This window comes from Larus michahellis, chromosome Z, assembly GCF_964199755.1.
Source record: "Larus michahellis chromosome Z, bLarMic1.1, whole genome shotgun sequence".
In the NCBI taxonomy this organism is placed as follows: domain Eukaryota; kingdom Metazoa; phylum Chordata; class Aves; order Charadriiformes; family Laridae; genus Larus; species Larus michahellis.
This window is the reverse complement of record NC_133930.1, coordinates 36,928,045-36,953,010: the sequence shown is the minus strand read 5'-3', so window position 1 is coordinate 36,953,010 and position 24,966 is coordinate 36,928,045. Positions and strand designations below refer to the sequence as shown.

General features: G+C 43.6%; 2 protein-coding genes across 3 annotated transcripts in view; one reads left to right on the top strand and one right to left on the bottom strand.

Moving 5' to 3' along the window:
- The first annotated feature begins 2,134 nt into the window (after window positions 1-2,134).
- On the top strand, window positions 2,135-11,141 carry SAXO1 (stabilizer of axonemal microtubules 1). The gene is made up of 3 exons (XM_074569172.1): window positions 2,135-2,314; window positions 5,348-5,550; window positions 10,192-11,141. The coding sequence occupies exons 1-3, from the start codon at window positions 2,193-2,195 to the stop codon at window positions 11,139-11,141; spliced, it is 1,275 nt and encodes a 424-aa protein (XP_074425273.1). The 5' UTR covers window positions 2,135-2,192.
- An 8,737-nt stretch (window positions 11,142-19,878) lies between these two features.
- ADAMTSL1 (ADAMTS like 1) overlaps window positions 19,879-24,966 on the bottom strand; it is a 470,647-nt gene continuing 465,559 nt past the window's right edge. For both annotated transcript variants that reach the window (XM_074570361.1, XM_074570362.1), the window contains 2 exons: window positions 24,523-24,743; window positions 19,879-22,976 (listed from right to left, as the gene is read on the bottom strand). In XM_074570361.1, coding sequence (XP_074426462.1) covers window positions 22,870-22,976; window positions 24,523-24,743 — 328 coding nt within the window. In that variant the 3' untranslated portion in view covers window positions 19,879-22,869. The remainder of the gene's footprint in view (window positions 22,977-24,522; window positions 24,744-24,966) is intronic.

The window sequence follows — 24,966 nt, the reverse complement described above, 5'->3', positions numbered from 1 at the left end:
GAGGAGTTACTTGCATTACCAGCCCTTGTCCTGCTGTTCTACAGGACCCGTCGCCTTCCCCAGTGCCAACAGTGCTACTGGTCAGGTGCAGGACCATGTCTCGCAGATATCCATCAGGATGCAGGATGACGTGTCTGCAGCGGAGCCTCTGCTCTGGACCGCTTGGGAAACCCGGAGTCGCAAGCGAGTCCTTCCAACCCCTGTGGGTGCAGCTGAGCTGTAATGGGATAGTAACTGATGGTATTAGTGAAGTGTCACTGCTTTGCTCCTGATCGGCCATTCCTTATTTGCAAAATGCTACTGCTGGCCCATGTCTGCACCATAGGCAGGAGCATGATGAACTAGGTAGTATAGCTATTCCCCAACTCTGGCCTGAGTGCAGTTTTACCATAAAAAGCTAACATAAGGGCCTCATCAGCACACTCCAAAGCCAAGCTGAAGACTGGCTTGCTGCATCATAGGCTTTAAGAGAGTAGGGGGACAAAAATGCACTTAGGGGTGGTGTGAAGCCAGCAGATTTGAAGCAGAAAGAACAGGCAGATCATTTTCCCTTGGAGAAGGAGGAGTAATTCCTGGGAACGCTGGGAGACCACAAGTGTGGCCAGAAAGTGTCAGTGCAGCCTGTGTTTGGAAGGTTTTTGTCACAAAATCCATTCTAGAAAGGTCACATGGACCAGCAAGAGTGAGCATACTCATCTTTTTTTCATTTTCCTGTTTGTCTCTCCTCCAGTTATGTGAAAGCTGGAATTTTATAATGTTCCTAAGAGAATGGGGCAACCTTTTTTTTTTTTTTGAGATTTCCACCCTGAGGTCTTCTAATATTTTAACTGACAGGAATAATCTGCCTTACTCCCTGTAAGGACTCCCTTTGGGTCCAAACTCAAAACTTCTCTAAGGCAAAAACGAATCTGCTAGGATTCCTCCTGATTTATGATTTCACAGAAGGATTTGTAATCCGAGTGAGAAACTGGCTTGTCAAAAACATGCTGAATTTTATTTGAGCCCTCTGGGCCTCTCTTCCCTACTTGTGCTAGTTTGGAAAATGATTCATTACGTGAAGGTGTACCCTTGAATGTATACGAGAGGTTATCTGTATAAACTTAGGTAATCAGATATCCACTGATGCTAGATTGCTCAACATTTAATTTAACGAGGACTTTGTTAAGTATAGAAGCCCTTTCAAATGCGTAATTTAGCTCTGGACTAGACATAGCGCTGGAAAACATACATCCAGTAGGGAACACTCTGACTTTGGCAGGAATGATGTATGAGACATAAAATGAGGGGCCTCCTCCTCCCACTGTAATTCCTGCGGGCTGGTTCCTGAAGTCCTTAATCAGCAGCCTTTGCATTGCCTCTAGCAGGTTTGACTCCAACCAGAAAGGGACATAAACCACTACGTCTCTGGGAAGAAATCTGAGGGTGTGATCCCAAGGCTCTTTTTGACAGGATGAGCCTTGCCCACCCTGCTCTGGCCTGCTCCCAGTGTGGAAAGAAGGAGGTCACCCACGATGGACGATCCACGGCCGCGATTAAGTTTCAGTCAGGAGGGAGCTTCCTCAGAAAATCAGTTTGTTCTCACTGTCCTTGCTTTGGTGCATATTATAGAGAGGTCTTGCAGTACCCAGATGGAATTGTTTTCGGAAAGAGAGATGGGCAGAGCTGTGCTTCCCAAGTGTGGGTGAACACAGACTCGAACTGTTACCCTTTTGTGTAGTTTTCTACACAACTGAGCTCAATATGGGGGCAAAGTAGGATAATAAATTTATGAGAAATGGAACAAAAGTGATATTAAATAGAGTTTCTAGTCCAGCACAATATGGCACACTTGGCTGTATCTCAGATTAACTTGCTTTTTTCTTCATCTAAGTGAAGTTGCTTTTCTTAGGCTGTTTTTGTTGGCTTCATGGACTTTTTTGACTGCAGGCTATAGTAGTAGACAGAAAGAACCCTTTCTTTGTGCAGGTTATGCTTTTGCACTTTAAATAACCAAGGCTGTAGCAGTCATTGCAATGCTCAATTATCCACTATTTTGTAGTTGCAATCTGCAGCCAACTTATACAATATACAATGAGGTATTATTAATTGACTACATGTCAGCCACTAACTCCTGTGCTGTTTTTTTCCCCTGCAGATGTCACCGTTGTCCACACCTGCCCACCAGACCTTATGAGAGGAGTGAGAAGCCATGCATGCTGTCTGAGTACATGGAACAATACCCCATTCATCCCATCACTCCTCCCAGAGACTCCTTTAAGCCAAAGGAAGTATACAAGATGGCGCGGATACCCATGGAAGGCATCTCGACTACCAAGTATGAAAAACAGTGAAAGCGAGTGAGGAGTGTGACTTAGATAATGTGTGTGTGAGAAAAGGGTAATGGAGAAAAGGAAAATGGTTATTTTCACAAGTGGTGCCTGAAGAGAGCAATGTTGCAGTTGTACAAAAACTCATGAGGGCTCTGTGAAGGAGAGATGAAGGTCTGAGGCCACTTATTGTAGTGGAGGCAAGCAGCTATGTTTCTTGCACTTCCTGGAGGTTGAGATGTGGTCTGATCAGAGAATACATGGACCATAGAAGCACAGTCATGGTCTTGGCTTTTCTCACTTTCTATTTTGGGAAGGTTTCTTGGAAAACAACAGAAATGTTGCCTGGGAAAGTATGGATGATACTGGAGGAGTTTTGTGGCTTTTTTGTTCTGTGTTTTCTGTGGCACTTTGTACACTGTGAGTGACTGGTTTCCAAGCAGGTGTGAATAGGGTAGAGCTGGATGATTGGGAAGGGGTGTGGGTGCTTTCCTCAAGGCAGTCACTGCGGACTGCTGGGCTGTTTCTGCTTCTCAGCTATGTTGTTGGTCAGTCTTGATATCTGGCAGAAGTCCTCACACTTTCACTGTGCCCATTTTCCTGATGGAAGTAACTGCTGAGGCTCTTCCCTGCTGCTGGTAGAGTGAGGTGCCAAGTGCTTGTCCCAGAAGAAACTCATAAAAAATAGGAATCTGATCCCTTAATATGAATCTGAGAACTTCCCTTTCCTCAAACAGTGGCTGCTGCCTGATCTTGATTTTTGTCCTCTGTCGTCCTTTGTCATCACAGGCACAGTCATGAGCAACATCACTCCTGCCTTTGCTGAACCAAATTAGACACCTAGGAGATTTCAATGGCTACTAATAAAGTCTTAGCAGCTAACACCACCTATTTGTTCTCATTCTGACATGGAAGCTCTACCAACTCCTTCCCCTGCCTATGCCTTTTTATCATCAATTTAAATCACAAACATGGCTGTTAAAGTCTGAAATGCCCAACTTACATTTGGGATGCCCCTGTTGTCTACGTAGGAGTTTTCAGCAGTAACCAAAAGGATCGGAGTGTTTCAAAGAGCAGACTGCACTTCTATATACGCCTTTCATCTCCAGCATGAGACGAAGCAGTTAGTTAGTTAGACATCTTTGTGTCTGCCTGTAACTAAATCCTGGGCTCACTGGTGTCCTCTTAAGGCAGGTGAGAAGGCGCAGCCACCGTGTGGGGTCAGTCAAGGAGACCTTAGAAACTTCCCCTTCAATCAGCAAAACCACCCTTGCTCACACAAGGCTAGTGTTTTCCACCGTAACTGTTACTCCTGGAGTTTAGTACTTCTGAAAAGCAGACTAGTAAGAAAGCACAGAAACTACTTACATTTGCTTCTTCAGTGTCTGCACTCTACCAAATACGTAAAACTTGCTACCCTTGTAATAGGGAAAAACACAGAGCCTGAACAGTTAGCAACTGGATTCCAAGTCCTGCTGTTCTCTGGCAACACTGGTAAGAAAATACACCCGGCATGAAAGTACCAAGGCCTAGTGGAAAAGTGCCGCCACCTATTAGAGGGCTGTGAGGCCAGCAAACATCAAGTTGTCACCAGAATTCTCTAATAACACTTCGCTGAGTGTTAGGTGTCATACTGCAACAGGAAGCTCCCTTGGTAAAGATTTTTCTTGGCGTCTTGGATGCAGGTTGCCACTGATTTATCAGCAGATCGATCTCTCCTCCATAATCTCCCCTGCAGGTTCTGTTGTGTCGCAATAGTCAGTGGTAGGAAATGGTACTCCCACTGTCAGGAAACTTGATCACACCAGTGAGGAGCTGCCTGCCCGTGGTCTGTTACTTGCCTCTGGTACAGGCTCGGCTGTTTCAAACGTGGGATTGTGCAGCGTCCTGTGAGTGATGTGGGAAAGACCCTCGCTGTTACAGAGCTCCCCCGGCCATTGAGGGTGCCGCATGCGTGTTGTATCCCTGTTTGTCTTTTCTTGGCCCCTCTTAAAAAACACAATGGCTTTAGATTGCTGAGAAAAGTATGCCAAGGGGCAACGACGTGTGTGACATCTACATAAGTACCTCTTGGTGCTCTTGGATATTTTTTTTACTTTTGCATTTCTGTTTTTATCCCTATACCTAATACTTTGCAATGTGAATTCTCTTCTTTTGAGACTTTTGAGAACCCTGTTTGTTTGCTAAAATAGGTAACTAATACAGTCTACTCAGAGGCTCTGGCTCTTGCCCACCCAATATCACTCCAGATGCAAAGCGCAATATTAATATTAGAATAGCTCCTGTACTGACTGTTTCTCCTGTCCAGCTGCTAATGGTGTAAACACATCTGCATGCCAGTGGAAAAGTACTCTGACATTAGAGACTGAATTCACTGGTGCCAGGGCAGCAGACTTGCTGCCCTGTACCAAAGGATGTGGGCAGTGAAATAGATTCAGGTTAGGGAGCGTCGGATGGTGATGTTATTTTCTTCTCCGTCTTGTTTCTGTAATGTTTTGTTGGATTTAGGTAACACTACCTTAAGTGGCTCTTTTACAGTGATGCCTGAGAAAAAGCTGACTGACTATGCTGGTGTTTCTTTCCTCAACTGCTGTTTTGCTGTAGGACTCTTTTGTCGTTACGTCCCCATCCTGGGTTGAAGTGCTGTACAGGGTGTTGTCTGGGAAGGCTATGGTTGCCTCTCTCATGTTTCCCATACATACTAGATAGCCTGCTGTAATTATTGGGCTTTTAAAGGGAGCTACGTCTTCTGGGGAAACTCCGCTGTAGAACAGAGGTAGCTTTGTGTAAGGCCATTAACCTCACTGGGTGGAGAGGAGGAACCTGGCCTGCCTGAGGTTGTCCGGAGCTGCCTTGGTTCCTTTTTCAGAGTCCAGGTTTCCAAACATGAAAGCCTCGCGTGTTTCCCTAACTGCTTGTATCCTATCCAGACTTTCTCAGGCTGTGGAGATAAGGGGAAGTATTAATTTCTTTGTGCGTCCAGAAAAAGGAACATAATTTTTTCCTTAAGACAAAAGACGTAATGAAATTATTCTTCACAGGAAAGATTACATAGCTCATGAAGTGTTGCCACAGAGACTTAAACCACCTCAAAAGCCCGTCAAGAGTGATGACAGTATGGATTTGACCTCCACTTATAAAGAAGATTATAACTCCTACCCTATCTGTCAAGTACCTCCATGCCTCCCCCGTGTGATGGGACACATCCCCAGCGCCAAGATGGACACAATATCCACTTACAACGGTACGTGCCCTTGCAACTTCTTTCAGAACTTCACCAGTAGCTTAATTTTTTATGAAGAATGATCAAAGCAGTGTGCAGTTGTTATTCCTTCTGTCTATGCATGGCAAGATGTGCAGGAACCACACAGACACAAATTGTTGTGAATACAGCCCCGCATTAATGGTAGCATTGGGATGCCTCTGAATTCAGCTCCTTGGCATGTCTGAAAGGCCTACAGGCATCCTAGGTAGAAGCAGGGCCACGTGAACTCCTGCAAGTGGGTCCAGCACCTCATCTTTAGAATGTACTGAACATGATCTTGGTATACTGTGGGGGTGGTTCACACATTCAGCTACGTCTGAACAGGTCTTTTTGTGTTAATCTGTGGATGTGCAAGACACACAGAAGTTCCACGCAAATGTCCAAAGCACTCAAGCTCTACTCTTGGCAAAACAGGTCAACTTTACATCTACCTATGCCCTTGTTTCTCAGTAGCAGTAACTTGGTGTAGTTGTTTTGTCTTTGTGGGGGCTTTGTTCTCTGTGGGCACGAGTTCTCTTCTGCGTGCACGGTGAGAAAAAGTTCAGTTACACAGTTACAGTAACTGCACTCGTTTTGGTAGTAAATCTAAGTAGAAAATCAGAGAGTTTTGCCTCCCCTCTGCACACCTGCCAGCTAGCAACTGTTGCTGGGCAGATAGCTAGCATTTGGGTATTTCTTAAAATAATTATTATTTTATTTTATTTTATTTTATTTTATTTTATTTTATTTTATTTTATTTTATTTTATTTTATTTTATTTTATTTTATTTTATTTTATTTTATTTTATTTACTTTATTTTACTTTATTTTATTTTTATTATACTGTACCAATATAAAAGCTTATAATTGGTGCTATCATTGAGATTTGTCCCAATGTGCAGAAAAAATTTTTTTCTTAAAACTCAAAATGATAAAGGAAGTAAGGAAATAAAAGGTATGTGAATGCAGTGTTAAGATTATCCAGCTGAAATGACTGAAAGTCAGACTTCAGTGCAGCTGCATGTTTGCAACGGCATAAGCTGGAATTTTTACATTAAGCACAGAGGAAATACTGTCCATTTAGGATGACTTGAGTCGTGAAGACTATGACCCACAGGTGCAAAATACCGACGTTTACACAATTTTGAGCACTTTGTTTTGCATAGGCAATGTCACCAGATGGTATTCATTGGTAAAGCGTCAGTGAAGCCAACAAAAAAAAAAGGCTGCTTCATGCAAGCAGAGGATCTTTCCTTCTGTGTTTAGATATCCTTAACTTCTCTATATCTGAACCAGATGTATATCTTTGTCTTTTATCAGTGTTCAGGTCAGCACCTTAACTGTTACTCCAGAGCTCTAATAAAACGTATCACAGACACATTTGGTTATAATTTGCAGTATTTTTCAAAATACTGCAAATGGAAATCTTCGTCCAAACCCTCTCAAAGATCAAGTTGCATACTGAATTAATTCCCTTTTAAAGGCCCAGGTTCACAAAAAACCCCCCAAGTTTTCATTGTGCTATTCTCTAAGCATTGCTAGGCTTTACTGATCACTACCCAAGTGTGAAATTTTTAAACAGACTATTCAATTAATTATCATCATTCAAATATTTAAGCAGCGTATAGAACAGTGCTGCATTGATATTAAATTACCTTTCCTACTGTATTGTCATACTCCTTCGCACTAAACACGCCACATCCCAAGTGACACAGTAGGTTTAAGACGATGCTATTGCGTATCACAATTAAAGTCAGATGACTTTGCAACTGAAGGTTTCAAAATTCTCATCTCCTCCAAGCTACACACGTAGTTGTTTCTATCCATCTGCAGGTATGTAATCTAATTTTAGTTTTGTCTTGCTTGGCTATAGTGAGATGTGCCTAACCCTTCAATAACATATGGTTCATATCCTCCGTTCCTTCCTGTACCCCCTAATGTTTTCAAGATTGTGCTACATGGGAAACTATTAATATCTATGGGAGAAGAATTAGAGTTACAATAAAATTGTAACATATTTTGAAGGAATAGTAGCACTGCTGGCTTACACTAAGTAAAATAAATTCATAATACCTTTGAGGTCTCCAAATGTGTAGAGCTTGTAAATTTTTAAAATTGAAGACAGATGGACTTGCTTGTCATATTTTGAATATTTTGCAAAAGCTGTGGTTACGTCCAAAATGCACTGACTGTTTTTGCAGCAAAGATGATGGGAGAACCTAAAATGTTTTTTGGTAACTATTGGTTGGCATCTGAAATGTCAGATCTTTGAATGAGTCCTCGCTTGGAGATGGATTGAATCTTGTGAGCTTATCACTTTTTAACACTTTGTTAATACATTATCTGTAATGACACGTGTCCATATATGCTTGTGGTTCACCCAAGAACCCAAGAATGTGGTGTACCCTAGGCACGGGCACAAGGTCAGCATCCCACAGTGCGGTGGTGCCCAGACATCTGCTGTTCCCCCAGAGAAACAGAAGCACCTGGGGCATTCAAACACCCCTGGCAGTAGCAGGGCACACAGCCTGGGCTTCAGTGGCACCAACAGTGTCAAACAAATGTCTGTGCTGGTGCACACAGCAAGGCCCATGTTCTCAGCTGACTACACTAATTAGCAGAATGAGGGCAGCTCTGTACCCAAGGGCAGGGTCCTTGCTAGGAACAGCATGGTGTCCGTGGCTGCTGCTTCCTCTCTTGTGCCAGGACAGAGGAACTTGATGTGAACCAGAAGGACTTTAAATAGATAACTAATTGGGGCAAAAAGTGACTTTTTTTGGGTCAACTTCACATTGTAATGAACACATGTTTTGTGTAATTGTGTTTGTGCAGTACAATAACCACTGCCATTCAAAAGGAACAACTCTGGATTTGAGAGTTCAAATATCCTGATACCTAATTGCATCATTTACTTTCTAGTACTTTGAAATCCAGACTTCCTTCCTGTTCAGAGTCAGCTGGAAGCTTATTTGCCTCATGACTCTCAATGTGGTTTGAAAGTAGGGAAAATTTAAAAAAACAACAAAAAAATCAACTTGGGTTATCTCCAAGACTATTTCATTTCAACTTCCTACCAGTAACCATAACGCTCTCTAGGGGAAATTGCACAAGATTACTAGGAAGGGAAAAAATGATGGTCGTGTGGCTGCAGCACTGGTCAGAGAGTTAGGCAGCTTTGCAATAGATTTCTAGTGTGACTGACTGCAAATCTTTTTAAATCTCAGTGCCTCATTTTATTTATTTTTCCTGGTATCCTGCCAAGAAAAGAAATTATGAATGTCCCTAAAATGCCACCTGAAATGTTTTCTTAGTCATGAATTTGGATAGCAAGATTTTGGGATTTTGGACCATCTCTGTGTGTAGGCTTGGTCCGCAAATTCCAGCACAGTTTTTCAATTAAGGAAGAATTGGAGACAGAGTTACAAGCTCCTCCTCGGTTCCTGCTTGTTCTGACGGCAGGAGTACGATGAGAGCAAAGCCAAGAGCCGAGGAAATGCCACACAGCACAGCTTGCTGACACCAAGATGCACTGCAAAACCGTGAACTCAGCAAACAGTAGGCAGCATCACATCTGTGTTGTTGAGAAATCAGGTCATCCCCAAATGAGAAGGTACAAAGAGGAAGGGTAGCTCTGCAACTTGGCTTTTAGGGTGGAACAGTGGACATCTGTTTCTCCTTGCCCCAGAGGCACTGTGGGAGACACCTGAACAACCTTCAGCAGACATGGACGTACTCTGCCTGTGCTCTGAGCCAGCCACGACATAGCTGCAGGAAGGTCGTGAAGGGGTCGAAGTCAGTGCCGTGATACTCCACTTTCATGACTTCTGGTTGCCTGAGCATGAGGACAGCACCCACTCAGTCACCTGCAGAAAAAGTCTCTGCAAGACTTAATCTTCACAGAATCACAGAATGGTTTGGGTTGGAAGGGACATTAAAGATCATCTAGTTCCAACCCCCCTGCCATGGACAGGGACACCTCCCACTAGACCAGGCTGCTCAAAGCCCCATCCAGCCTGGCCTTGAACACTTCCAGGGATGGGGCGTCCACAACTTCCCTGGGCAGCCTGTTCCAGTGCCTCACTATCCTCACAGTAAAGAATCTCTTCCTGATATCCAATCTAAATCTACCCTCTTTCAGTTTGAGGCCGTTACCCTGTGTCCTATTATTACACTCCCTGATAAAGAGTCCCTCCCCATCTCTCCTGTAGGCCCCCTTCAGGTACTGGAAGGCTGCTATAAGGTCTCCTCAGAGCCTTCTCTTCTCCAGGCTGAACAACCCCAACTCTCTCAGCCTGTCCTCATAGCATAGGTGCTCCAGCCCTCTGATCATCTTCGTGGCCCTCCGCTGGGCCTGTTCCAACAGGTCCGTGTCCAACATTGTATTTGACCATCTCTGTAGGTGTGGGTGGGTACTGGACTATATTCATCCCATTTTCTGTGTAGACGCTAAACATTTCCAGGGGTCATCACACTAGTGTATAGTGTTTTCTACAGCAGCTCTTTTAGTAGGATTTGTCAATCATTACAACATCAACAAATATTTATTGTAGTAGAAAATGTAATACTAAAAACATAATATGGTATATGCCTAAACTCACCAAAGAACTTCAGTCAAGCACTTAGGTTTCGTCTTACATTTCAGATGACTATGTTCTATGGAATGAGCCAAAGACAGAGATGATCAGACCAGATGACAGGTTTCGCCCATCAGAAGAAAAATTTGACCACACAACCGTTGTCCAGGATGACTATCTCTACAGGGGACCAGTTGCTACTCAAAGCTGCAAACCTCAGAATCTGCAGAAAAGCAAGGCTCCCTTTGAGAATACAACCAATTATAGAATGAATTACGTGCCACATCCTCTGGAGAAACTTTATGTCCATAAATATGAGAAATACAAGGTCAATGAGGTTCCATTCGATGGCCTCACAACCCACAAAGTTTCTTACAAGAGACTGGCTGGTCAGCCAGCCAAACTGGCAAAGCCATACCAGCCAAAGCTTCTCCATGATCTGCCATTTTCCTCTACAACTGAGTTTCAGGAAAAGTACCAAGCTTGGCCACAGCCTCCTCTATTCACCAAAAAACCTGATGTATATCTTCCTCCTCTGGAGAAAATGGACCTTCACACCACTACTCAGATGCATTTTAAGTACCCAAATGGCAAGCCAGCCAAGATGTGTCGATCTTTGCTCCAGCTTAAAAAAAGTACTGAGCCATTCAATAGCTCTTCTATAATGAAGGAAGACTATAAACCTTGGCTGTGCAAGAGACTAAAACCCATCACTCATGCTCCAGAGCTGACTTTCCCAGCACAACCAATGGATTGCTTGACTACCTTTCAGAACCATTATGTGCATCAGCCACTCACAGTTACAAAGAGCTATAAACCCGGCTGGTCAGGCCCAAAGCATGACACTCTGCTAGATGATAAAACCACCTATGCTACCAGCTACACACCAAAGGCCATTGTTAAATGCTTGGCTTCTTACAAAGACCCACCTGGTTACGTCTTTGAGGGAAGTGATGCGGATGGTCACAATCTCTATCTCCCTGCTTCCAAGAGCGAGTGCCTGCAAGGTGACCACTGAAGGTAAAAGAGAGTGGATGCAGCCTTTTTGGAAATGGATTCAAAGAGGAAGGCCTCAGTGAGTTACAAATGACAGCTTGATTTTGTTTGTAACCTTCTTTCAAACCAATCACTAATTTCATATTTAGAGAGCTCTTAAAATAAACTTAATTTCCAGGCATTGGCTTTCTCTGGATCGTTTGCACAAATGAAAAACATAAAATCCAGGGAAAAGACACACTGATCCTTTTTTGTCTGTATGTTTTTTTTCCCACCTAATTCTTGCTCTTTATTTGAGAGAGATAACCTCCTTCTGAGGCACTAAAAGAGATATGTCATGGTAACATACATCATTATTAGTGTTACGGGGGTTTGGCAGCATTCATGATGACAGTGGTAGAACAGCCTCTTCAGATGAAGTGTGAAGTGCTGTGAAGTCATGCTTAAAAGTGATGGCTGGATAACAAAGTCTGAGATCTGTCCTTGTTAGTCATTCCCATCAAAGACGTGTACAAAAGGTACAATTACTGGATAAATATTATCGAAAATTGCACCTTCGTTAATTGTGTCACTGTGCTGCTCAAAATCTAGGCTATCAGCTGTGAGGTTGTCACCCCAAAGATGCCACCCTAGGCTGACAACTTGCAAGGGAAGCTTTTCAGTCAATGCTCTTTGCTGCAGGATGTAGGTGCTTTGAAACCTGTTGGGATAGAACTCTTCCATAAGTCCTTGCAAGCCAAAGCCAAATGCATCACATCTGGAAACGTGAATGTGTAACCCTGAGGTTGGGAAGCCACTAGAAAAATCACCCTAGAGACACCGTGGTTCTGCATCACTTGAAGTCCTTAAATCAGTCCTAGAGGCCTTTTCTAAAGATATGCTCTAGTTCAATGAAAAATTTTGTGCTTGCAGCAGGAACAACTAGGCAAATATCTATAGATTACAGTATACAAAAGGGCCCAACTATTGATGGCTCCACACAGCCTCCAGAAATTCAGGAATCTGTAAAATATTCACTCACCTGTAATGAGGTATTGACCCAGAGTACGTCTGGCATTTCATTTCAGCTCCTACTGTCTTACCAGCCTTCTTGAACCTTCGCATCTTCAATGTTGAGCTTTGACAGAAAAATATTTCTTCTTCCCCGTCTCTTTTTATTCACTTTTTTTTCCTCATTTTATTTACCAGCCTGTAATTCTGTAATTCTGTCAATTCTGAAATGGAGTTTATATGAGAGAAACAGCTGTGGCTTGTGACTGCAGAAGAGGTTGTTCATTTATGCAGGAAAGCTCCCCGACTGTTCTTCCAGCTCCTTGATGTGAGACTGGCAGTGACTGCAGAGCCAGGAGAGTTTAGCCTGTAAATTTATCTTTATTACAGGTTTGTATTTTTCTTTTGTTGGGTGGAAGTTAGTTTTATCGAGATGGATATCAGTGCAATATGCTACTTAGCATTAGTAATTGCTGGATTTTGAACATTAACAACAGGAGTCTTGATTTTTCAAACAGTGGAGCAGCTCCCAGCACCATCAATTACTGGTTTTATTCCAACACTTTCACATCATGAGATGCAGGTTTGAGTTTTTTTCCCTGACTTGTACCTAAGTGTATAAAAAAATTATTAAAACCAATACATGATAACACTAAGGAACAACATGCGTTCACTTGAATGACTAAAGATATGGTTCCACAGAAACTGAGGCTGATTAAAGCTTGGGTTGCTGTGGTCTCACCTTTCTCTCTGCCTGCAGCTGCGTGTTTGCCCTGTTGTCTCTCTTACTGCTCTCTGACTACATGGTGGGCTAGATCAGGAGACTGACCTGGCTGAAGGCAAATCCATGATTTAGCAAGGCTAAGAACCATTTACTTCATTTCCCTGAGCTGGTGCACCACACAGTTGCACAATTACCAACTTAGGTGCAGGATGTCAGCACAGAGAGGAATGCACGCCTCAGGTAGCCCAGACTCGTCTTGGTTGGAACTGCTGTGGATGTGCATCCCCCCTTCCCAAACAAGTTTTGCAATGCCTCCTAATTTGGTGTTGCCCTGAAGCAGAGGGCTTTATGTGCTGTGGGACCTCCCTTGAAGGAAAAGCTTTTTTAACCCTGTCTCTGTCAGCCGCCTCTTCTTCTCCCAAGTGGAGTGCTGATGACAAGGTAAGCCTGTCCACTGCATGGACGAGGCTGGACTTCTGCTCCTTCTGGCCTCCTGTGCATGCAGCAGGCCTCCCTTTGCTCTGTGAAGCAGTTAGAGTAAAGCAACATCTTTCCAGCCTGCAGCTTAATTTTGATTAAAATGGGCAGTGTCATTAGAAAATCAGCATAAGAGAAAATTGTAATTTGGAGGTGAATTGAGTTGTTTAACACAGAAAATAAAGATGGGCTGCGCTGCAGTACATGGGATTTGGTTACTGTTTTCATGCAGAATGAATTTATGGATAAAGATGAGCAGAAGTTAGTTTTACCTTATGTTTGCGACAATAAAATTTAACTTTTTCTTAGAGTGGTCACAATCTCAGAAAGCAGGAAGCACAAGAACAAGTAAGAAGCCCAGAAAAAGAGCTTAAAAGGCCATTGAACTACACCACAGGTTTGTGTAATTGTTTTCGAAGTTACGTAAAGGGGGAGGAGGAAAATGAAACTATACTTGTGTGCGTGGCAGAACTAGGTGCTAGATGAACTAGCACTTCTTCAGAAACCTCTCAGATGTTCTGTAGTAATCCTCCCGGCCTTGTGGGACAATAATGAGCGAAAAAAGACTACCTGCCGCTGGCCCAGCTTCCCATGTTGGAAGCAACCTTGAGGAGCTCATGAAACTTGAACTCATGATGCAGCACGAGGCAACATTTCTCACTCAGTGAGCACAGGCATGCAAAGAAGGGAGTCAGCTGGAATCTGCCTCCTACCTCATTCATTGGTATTTTTGAGGAATGGATAATGACATGAATACCTAAACACTGGCCCAAGTACAAAGGCTACTATCGAAAAGTGTTTCAAAAGCCAAAATGCAAGGATGAAAGCCAGGGGCTTTGTCCTTGGCAGGGTTGAGAAAGGGGAGCTGTACCATGAAGCACGCAAAAAAGAACAAGGAGGATTGTGCTGAGCAACAATAGATGAAAACTGCCACTGCCAGGGCAGGTTACTACATTGGTATCCATTACATAATTATTGGCAATAGACATCAGCTGTGCACAGGAACAGTCCCCTGTACATACACTACAGAGTCTGTTTGGAGGATAGCTTCTTCCTGCATCCCTGAAAACATAGAAGAGGTCACCAGGGCTACTGATAGCCAGGGCAAAGCACAATCTGTTAGGCAAGTCTTAAGCATGAAAGCTGAATCAAGGAGACATGTCCAAACTAAATTTCAGAAGGGCAGCAGCTTCTTGGAAGGTCCTGAGTGTCTGCTCAGCCAGGGGACTGTGATTCCTGCCTGTGGAAAGGCTGAGCAAAAATACTTGATTCCCCTGTCCTCAGTGGTCGACAAAATACACCACCGCCAAAACAAACAAGTTATCCACCTGGAATAATGGGGGAGGTAACTAATCAGTTCAGTTTTGACTTGTATGGTATCAGCCTTTTGACCACCTGTGCCTGCAAGAACTGCAAACCCCAGTGCCTCACATCTGCAGGACACGGTTACTCCATCTGGAGAAGATTTGCAGTTGGCAATAGGTGAGAGGTCAAAAGAATCAGTAAGTTATATAATTATAGTCTAGAAATACGAACAGACAGCAAATTTGTGAAAAGTTTACCACTACAAACTCTAAAAAGGGCTTCACCCAATGCTATAGATTACTAGAGAGAGCAAATTGTCAGCACCTCAAGTGTTTCAGAGCTATGAAGAAGGTGTTAAAAGACAAATGGTATGCTTCAGCAAGGACTGAGGATGTTCATATCACAGAGGGAAGCAATGTCGATCCTGGTATGATACTCGGGAGACAGGAGGCAGCTGAAATTAATGTATGAAAAAGCAAACCCTTTCTTAGCAAGACAAAAAAAAGACTTTCCTGGGGCATGGATAGGATCTCCCTGAGGGAGCCATGTCATCTCAGCTGGAAAGAAACATTTGGGCAGAGAACTGCAGTCTGGGTTCAGGGGGATGGGAAACTTCCATAATAAATTTTCTGAGCAGAGCTTGCTTTTGGCTGATCCCGTTACAAATCCCTCTTCCCCCTACTGTACTGGTATCTCTCTCTGCCTCTTTCCCACATTGGAATCAGTAGACTGATGATTTGTGCCTGTCTTCTTGCTTTTGTGGGGAAATACTGCTTTGGGGCAACCTGATTTTCACTTCTCCATCTGGCTGCATGTCTGTCCCACAGATGTTCGGGGCTGCATTCAGCAGGGAAGGAAGAGGGTAACTCTTAAAGAGGCAATGGTGGTTTTGGCTTTATATTCCCTGTTTCCACCAGCTCGCTAGCTCTGTGTTTGCTGATGCGGAGTACTGTCCCCAGGCAGGCGAAAGGGCTCATGTGTCACTGCTGAGTGCCACCACGTGGGCTTGAAGGTGCTGCTTTGCTGGGCGAGCAGACCCCTGCTCTGCTTTGCTCTCTGCTAAAGAAAAGTGCCTGTGGGATCTTCCCTGCACAGCTGGATTTGATTTGCTGTGATTTGTACGTAGTGGGCTAACAGTGAGATTGTTCTTCTTTGGTAATAAAATCACTAGGTTGTATGCTATTAGTTGAAAACTGACTCCATCAGTCTTTCAGTAGGTGAAATGTTTTAACAAGCATCCACCAACCTCATGGGCTATTTATTTAAACCAGTAATTCATGCTTTTTAAAAAAAAAAAAAAAGCAGCATGTTGAAAAGGGTGGGGGGAAGTCTCGATATAGCCCAAACCAAATTACTCCTCAGCCTGACCATTAAGCACTTCCTTCAGAGAAGGCTCCTCACGTGGAAAGCAAGCTGTCCACGGCCCGTCTGGTGTGATCTTTCTGGTTCAGGTTTTATGATGGTGCTTTGCCACTGGCCCTGCGGAGTTTGTAAACGAGGTAGGCTCAGACCTCATGCGAGACCTAGAAGCAGCAGACTACTTTATAGTATTAAAGAGGGTAGTAGTAGGGAGTGGTTTCTCATGCCCGTGTCGTCCTAAGCTTGTGTGGATAACTATATGCTTACCATGCAATCACTCACATCCTGCTGCTCCTTAAGCAAACAGTATTTATATGTAGCCAGAGTACAACCGTCCGGTGTCCCCTTCCCTTTTAGCCACATAAAACAGCATATTTTTATTTATATCTACACAAATATAAAGTTTTCTTTGCAAAGGGATTAAAGGCTTAGGGCAACACTCTTGTTTTTCCCCTTTTTCCCCTGCTCCTAAGAGGTAAGCAGTGTGTTAGCAGGAAGAATAGGGAACTGCAACCTGAACAAGCAGTACACCATTTTTTCATTGTTTTGGCTTATAAGCCCTAGCTATCAGGGTTTCATAAGTCCTATCCTTGCCCAGGACAGTTGAATTGCCTCCCCACTCCTCCCTGGTTGCAGAGCACTTGCTCTACCCGCAGAGAAGAGTCTCCTGCCTGGGCTCGGTTCAGCTGGGGCCTCAGACAGTGTAGTCCTACCACCTGTGCTGTGGACCTCCTATAGCCTCAGGGACACAGCCAAATGCCTCGTCTTTCAGCCAGTACCCGGGAAATCCCTGTCTGGGCAAGTGTGGAGGCACCCTGTGAGATAGGAGTGCTGTCTCTGGTGAAGGACAAGCATTTTGTTGTACCAGGGACCCTTTTGTTGTGTGAGCTTAGTGGTGATGCTGCAGTAGCTTCACTGACATGGCGTGCAGAAAACTCTGTTCTTTAGAAACACGGTGCCTATCTTCCCCAGAAGCCATTGTTCTTGCTGTCAGAGGCAGTAATTTTGTAGGGCTTGTGGAAGGAGTGTGGTAGGATGGAGTCTCTCCTTGGAAAGAAGTAATGTTTAGTAATTACATTTAGTAATTAAATCATTCATCAGGCTCAAAGACCTGTAGAGCTTTTTGGAGCGATGTAAGCCAAGTGAGGGGGGGAGGAGTGGATCTGGGCTCTTGCCACTGGCGCAGTGAGGTACCAAGGAGAAATGGGTGTGCGATGGGAGGTGCAATGCTGCATGGCGCCTTCCCATCTGCCACACTTCATGGACAAGCAACACGTGCAATTCAGAGCAGCCTGAGGCAGTACAACTTGCACAGGGTACAGATTGATATGGACTCAGAGAGGGGCCTTAAAGACATTCCCAGGCAATCTCTGGTTTCTGTGTGAGGTGAGCGTGTGCAGGTCTCCCAACATGTGTGCTCATCAGTCGCAGTGCCAAAGGCAGGCACCAGTGTAGAGCCGATACGTGTGAAGGGCAAAGCACGTCCAGTGGGCTTCCCACATTAAAAGCAAACCCCAAAGCGCTGGCAAGATTCTCATGAGAATGAATTGCATCCGATTGCGGTTATAGTTGGTGATACTGGCAGCAAATATTTCAACTTTCACACTTTTCTTTATGCTGTCAGCTACTTTCTATGTCAGTGACAGGTTATGTGCTTTGCCCTCAGCATCTCTAGCAACAGTACCTACAAACTGATTTTATTTCATCTTATTTTGTTTTTTTCGGTGGATTTTTTTTTTATTGGTCAGAAGCCATTTTTTTGCTGTGCTAACCTTGATTCCTCCTGTGTAAAGCCTTCTTTATATGAGCATGAGCTGATATACATGTGATTTCGTGGACTTCTAGTCTTAGCCATCATCGGTGATCACTGAAGGAAAGATGAAGTTGAGCACCGCATTTGCTTCTGAGAGGGACAGATGGAGAATAAAACGTATTGTTGTGTTCGTGTCTTCACATGTGAAGTTGAGAATGGGAGCAAGAAAATTGTATCTATCTCAGTGAAAAGGCAGGAGGGGATAGAAATGAGTATTGTGATCAGAAGTGGAGATGCTGAGACATGGCTTTTCCCCTTACAAATCTGGATAAATAGCATATTGGGTTGCATATTACTGAAAAGCTTTAGTAAGAAATTTATATCAAAATTTGATTAAAATGACTACTATATGACCAGGCTTTAGATTTGATTCTGATTGACTGGAGGGAAGATGTTGGGTGGAGAAGGTGAAGAGCAACACAGGTGAAAATGATGATAAACCAACATGGTTTTAGTGTGAGAAATGTGTAAGATCAATAGAAAAAGGATGTTTGATTGTCCCTTCCCTCATTTTTTTCAAACTAAAGTATTTGTTATCTTCTTTGGTTTCCACAAATAAAAGCTGAGTGTGAGAGCTGATACATAACACTATTTATAAATATACATATACCTTTAAACAAGAGAATGAAGGGAATGGTTAAATTGATGATTCCCAAACTGTGGTCTGCAGCTTATATACAGAGCCATAGTTAGCATTAGCAGTTCTGATCTTCCCATCTGTGTACACCGGTCATCTGTGAGAAATTCTGACATACACAACAGTTTGAAAGCTTCTGTGTTAAAAATTAGCTAATTGAATTAATGAAATTAATTCAGTCAATTACTAGCTGAAATGACCTGCCAGATGCCATGAAGAACTTATGAGGACTTCTACAGTCCTGAAAATCTGGAAGAGAGTAAGCACTTGGTTCAACTTTTTCTACAAATAGAGATGTCAGCTTATGCTGATATAGAATAATCAAATTTATTTATGAAGCAGTGTTTGGACACCGACACCAAACAGGTAGTAAGGTGTCCATCAGCTTTTCGTTTGATAGGGTAACTTGCAAAAAGGATCAAAACTTCAAAAGGAAAAAAGTTTTAATTGCAGTCCATATGGCTATGGCCAGATAGTAGGAAAAACATTTCCAGCTAAAGGTTACTTTGGAAAACTCTGCCTATGGCTTCTATGGTTTTAAGGGCATGTTTGCAGACGTACATGCCTGGAGTAGTTTAGCCGTGCTTACCTTGCCACATCACAGGGGGCAGGGGTATGTTTCCTGTGGGGAACCTTTCAGCACTGCATTTTTGTGCCTGTTGCAGAGCTGTTTTTCTTCCTTGAGGAAAATTAGTAGGGAGAACAAAACTGGAAGCTTGCTTTGAAGGTTTTGAAGGCTTTTTGACTTGACTGGTAACTAGAGCCATATGCATAAAAAAATTATTCTCTTGAGAACCTAAGCTGGGCTGCTGTTCATTTTACATCAGCACCAGCTTCTTTACTTGTTTTACTCAAAATGAAGGACTGAATTCCCATTGTCTTCAGTGCTGTTGCTTGGAAGTCTTAGGCCTGGTCTTTGGCTTGCATCTTTGTGTGTGTTTGTGTGTGTGCGAGGTACTATTTACCTGCAGTATAGGTGTCTAAAAGGCAGGTACAGGAAGATCATACTAGGGAAATAGCCAGTAAATCAGAGCAAAATCACTGTTCTGTTTCAGAAGAGACATCGTATCATTTGTTGGAAAAGAGCAACAGCAGAACAAGCTTAGTTTTCAAACTTGATTTTGTTTTTGCTGAGAGAAAATGCTTTTGCTTTATTAAGTGTTTTTCTCCTTTCGCCTCTCCCCCTGTAATTGTGATCATTACCAGGATTCCTTCTATGTATACACTTGATGCTTCGAGGAGTTGCAAGCTCCATTACTAAAGGCAGTGATTTACAAAGAAAGACGGAAGTAATAGGGATTGCTTCATGCCATAAGTTGCTGGGAAAAGTCACAAGACATTTTTAAGCTTTGCTGCATAGAAAAATATGATATTTTACTGATTTTCATGATCCTAGGACCAGCAGTGATGGCCTTACAGTTCTGCAAGAGTAACAGAGGCAAGAAAATATCCAAAATGAATAACGTAAGGCAAATGAAGAATTAAATCAGACCTGCAAAACAGCGTTCAGAATCTTAATGGCTGGAGATTTTTAAAAATAAGTTAAGACATCCTCTTTCCCCAAGGCAGGTAGATCATGTGTATTTTGAGTGACAGCTGTGTGCTGTTATCGTAATACAGAATAAGGACAGAGTACTCCAACAGCTTTGCTGCTTTGTTTGGCTTTTGTTTTTAAGGTTAATAAACAACACGTCAGACAGCAGTAGATAAATAAGTAACCTGCATTACTTGTACAAAAAGTTATATAAATACAAGTTTGCTGTTTTGTTTTCTTTTTAGAGAAGGAAAGCATCCTTTCATAAAATATCCAGCAACCCTTAACTGAGATGCTGCCAAGTCACAATTCAGAAGACAGATGTGAAATTAAATCCACACTGTGCAGACACAACACAGTGGCCCCTCCAGATCTGATCATTCCTGTATATCCTATGCCTATGCACAGTTACACAGCTACTATTCAACATGTGATCATCTGAATATGTTTTGCTATTAAACAAATGAAAATACTTCCCCATACTGCTTTTTGTTAACTACTGTACTAGAAATATCCACCACATCGTCATCATCATTATTATTATCATTGTTGTTAAGGAATTGTCCTTCATTCCATGCATAATTATCATTTCACAAGTTAAAAACATCATCCCTCCCTCATGTCATAGTTTATAAAGCACTCTGTGCACAGTGAAGCAGATCCCCAATTAAATGCAAATGCTATTAAAATTAAGAGAAATACGCTATTACTGTTGATTTTAGAGGAACAAAGTTCTGGGGAGATTAAAAAAAAAACCCAAAATAGTTTTATCTGGACAAATTAATGTACAATTATTAATATTGCACTTTTTGTACAAGAAAACCTAATAAATATACAGAAAAGATATACATTTACATACATAGAAAGACATTCTTTTTTTAAATAAAAAGTTACACTGATGCTTAGCAACACTATTTCTTGAAGACCCATTTGTAGTAAGAACGTTCACTGCCAGATGTGTTTTGAAGCAACCCAACTTGAGACAGCTCAATGTCGTGAACCTGGCACTGATCTCAAAAGTGGACTCCTAGTTTTGCTGAAAAATCCACGTCATGGAAGCTGTAACACAGCAGTCCTTGGAACAGTATTTCATTAACGTACCACAAGGCACGTACCCCACCAGGGGTGACAGGAGAGGCACAGCCAAGCCTTTAATTTAGAGATGGTCTTGAACCAAAGCCTCAGATCCAAACAACTCTCCTTTAAAGTTTCACGGTGCTCAAAGTCCCTACTTTGCAGATTTCCTCTAATTTTAGGGCTCTATGCTGAGCAGAGCAGAGAGCACCCAGAAACCAAAAGGATGAAGCACTTCACTGGCTGAATAACCACTGCAGCTGGCCAGGGGGAAAGACTCACAGACAGCATGCAAAGTCATGATGTGGATGTGATGTTTGAGCCTCACTTTTTAGATTGTATCTTCAGAGTGTTACACGTGGGCTTAAAAATGTGCTGCTTTATAGCACCTGTTTTGTTGTGGCAGGCAGCTGGAGAGGAGTAATCTGATAAAAATTATTGGCATTAGTCCTCTGCGGCTGATGCTGTATCCATTCTGTTACTACAGAGTAGGAATAACCACAAGAAATCAGAATACAGCACTTTTCTACTACTTGTCCAAAAGGCTTGGCTGCCAGGAGAGAGGAATTTCACATTAGCAGGATAGGAAAACCCACTTCCTCAAGTTACTTTCCAAAACCCCAGGTCTAAAAGCACCTACCTGAACTCTGGGAACTGGTACTCCTCTCTTTTCCAAATAAGTGTTAGTAGGATGGATATGCGAAGGAGCTCCTGTTCCCACAGACAATTGCTATCTTTCCTGCCTGCGCTCTCTATAGGACACCATTCGTAGGTTTGTGCTACAGTCTATCAACAGCAGATCATACTTTCTCTCCTTATCCTGGATAATAATTAACATCATCACCTAACCTCCGTGGTGAGGGCAACCCTCCTATCCCTAATCTTCCCTCACAAGCACAACTTGGCAACATTTTCAGGTGTGTTTTAGACTCGCTTACACCACACACCATTGGTTCAACTTCGCCAGACACCAGATCCTCAAAGATCATGAGGATCTCCCACTGAAATAATTTGAAAGTCTGGCATGAGAAGGAGAGAGGGCTTTAGTAAAAGGAATCTTATCTTGGATGTAACAAATAGGTTTGTAAAGCGAAATCATACGCTTATATTCTGAAAGTATCTGTATACTGCATAGCTGCATGTTTAGTTTAGCCTTTTTTTTTTTTTCCTCCAGTACCCCATGACCTGTCAAGCTGTTTGACTATTTAAAATCATAGAATCATAGAATGGGTTGGGTTGGAAGGGATCTTAAAGGTCATCTAGTTCCAACTCCACTGCTGTAGGCAGTGACACCTCCCACTAGACCAGGTTGCTAGAGACCCATCCAGCCTGGCCTTGAACCCGTCCAGGGATGGGGCATCCACAGCTTCTCTGGGCAACCTGTTCCAGTGCCTCACCACCCTCACAGTAAAGAATCTCTTCCTAATATCTAATCTAAATCCACCCTCTTTCAGTTTGTGGTGGTCCAATGTGATGCTAGGTTTTCTTCCCCATCTGCCTCCTGGTGTATCCTCAGGCATGTACATGGATTATGGGGCAGCCCCACTTCTCTCAGGCCCACTGCTGGTGGCATGGGGCTCACTGACTCTTTGTGGCCTACCCTCATGACCATGTTTTGCTGCATTCTGTCTCCCAGATTCGTAGAAGAGAAAACTTGTCAAGTCCCTTTACAACAATGATTTGGTAAAAGGTTTTCTTTTTTTTTTTTTTTAAAGGGAAATAAATAAATAAAATGAAAAAAAGAATTCCATTCCATTTATATTTTCTGTAAAAGTCCTTGCCTCTGTGAAGCAAAGGCTGCGATCCCCTTGTTCCTCCATTTCCATCACTTTTGTCCTCAAGCTTTTCCACAAGTCCCACAGCAGCGTGACTTGAACTGGGTGAGCTGGCAGAGTTTGAGCTGCTTCACTTTCTCACAGTACCTTGTGGTGTCTCTGCACTCCACTGCCGAAGGGGAAACAAAAAAGGAGAAGTGGCGATGAAGCAATGAAAGACGGATTTCTTACCTGAGAACATTTCATGGGGTGGCCGAGAGGGGGACCAAGACAGCTTTGTGTTGGGAGGTCTCACGGTGAGTATGAGCTTGCTGCAAAGACTGAGCAGAGGCTTCAAGCAGCCAAAGGCTCAAAGGAGAATGTGGTGGGCAGGCTTTGCTTTCAGAGCCTGGGGAGAGGGCCTCTGAGGCTGCTCCAACACTCTGTCAGTTTGTGATCTACCAGCATTTTAGGGAGGCTCTCAGAGTTTCATAACAGTTGTTAAACCAAAGATGAAGTAGTAAATAAAACCGGAGGCTTAGTTTAACAGAGTATCTCAAAGACACTTTGGCCAACCTTTGCATTTGACAAGACAGTGGTGTGGGAGTGCCACCCCAGCTGACCGGGTGTTGTGTTGTGCTTTTCACATGTGTATTGCAGAACACAGGGCAGGGTGAAGATGCAATTTCTGAACTCCCCCAGGACTTAGGTCCTGGTATCATTTGGACCATTTTTAAGGCCTGCAGCGTCCTGCTTTTGAGCTCCAGGTTGGAAAACTGTCCAGTATCCCTACAAAACCTTGGGTGTGGCTGTGTTGTTGCCTGAGGGACTCCCACTTCCCATGCTAATGCTGGAAAGGGGATCATCACAGAGCAGTTGTAGAGCCCTCTCCAGTAATGCCTGTGCCAGGTAACTCCACTGTTGTCTAGATGTGGGATATTTCCATATAGCAGGAAGAAGCTGGAGGGACAGCAAAGGTCTTGCTTGGTACCTGTAAGCTCCCTCAGCTCTTCCACTTCCATTAGGGCACCCCAAACTCAGCTTACTGGTTTAGAGTCCAAACCTCTTTGCCTCTATGGACAGGGAGTGTCAGAGCTGTTGTGGCTATAGGCAAACGCAGGCAGGTTCTGCTGCTGCTTCTGTGCAGGGTGGCATCTGCCCATCAAAATCAGCATGTGAAGTGGGAGCCGGGCCAGTGAAAAGGTAGTGATTTAAACTTGTGCTGCCTGGTGGTTCCCAAGCGGACATTGCCATAGTGGGGCACTGTTTCCAAAGGGACACATAATCTGTTCTTTTTTTTCCAAATAAATATTTGTAACTTTTCTAGTCCTTTGGCAGGCCCAATGAGTTGCTTGCCATCTGAAAGCAAACACCTCTACTCCAGGAATTTCGGTCATCAACCTACCCACTGGATTTAGACTTACTGTATTTTAACTATAATCAGCAGTCTGTGACTTCCGTTTTTCTTTCTGTCTGTACCTTTTACAGAAAGTTAAGGCTGCATCAGCCATTTCACATCCTCTTAGCACACTGACGCAATCCCAGCGCTAACACCATCACCAAAAAACTGCAATGGGCACTGCTGAGTTTTGGACACCGCATTTTGCCCATGCTCAGGCTGGAGGTTGCCCTGGATGCCCAGGTGCAAAGCGTGCAGTGCTGCATTTCTGAGAGACAGCTCTGCCTTCTTTCTCCCCCGCTGCCCCACACCGCCTCCCCTCCTCTCATCAACTTACCGTTTTCACAGGGCGTGATGTTGCAGCGCTGCCAGTTCACCGGCCGTGGCCTCCAGGAGCAGTGATGCTCCAGCACGGGCTTGTTGGTACGCACGTGCACGCAGTCCACGCGCCGGGACTGGAAGCCGTAGTTTCCACAAGTAGCCGTGCAGACGGTCCACAGGCTGACCCTCCAGTGCACGCCGCAGACATCAGTCCAGCAGTTCTGGGTGCTCGAAGGCCTGCGGGCAGGGGGAGGGAGGGATGACCCATCACCACACTGCCCAGGGAGTAAACGCATGCTGCCCCGGGTGTCATAGAATCATAGAATGTGTTGGGTTGGAAGGGACCTTTAAAGGCCATGTAGTCCAACCCCACGCAAGCTCTGGGGACAGCCAGCCTTGCCTATCCCAAACGGAACTCGCTCAGAGCACCAGTGGGTCAGGTCTTCAACAGGTGCAAGTG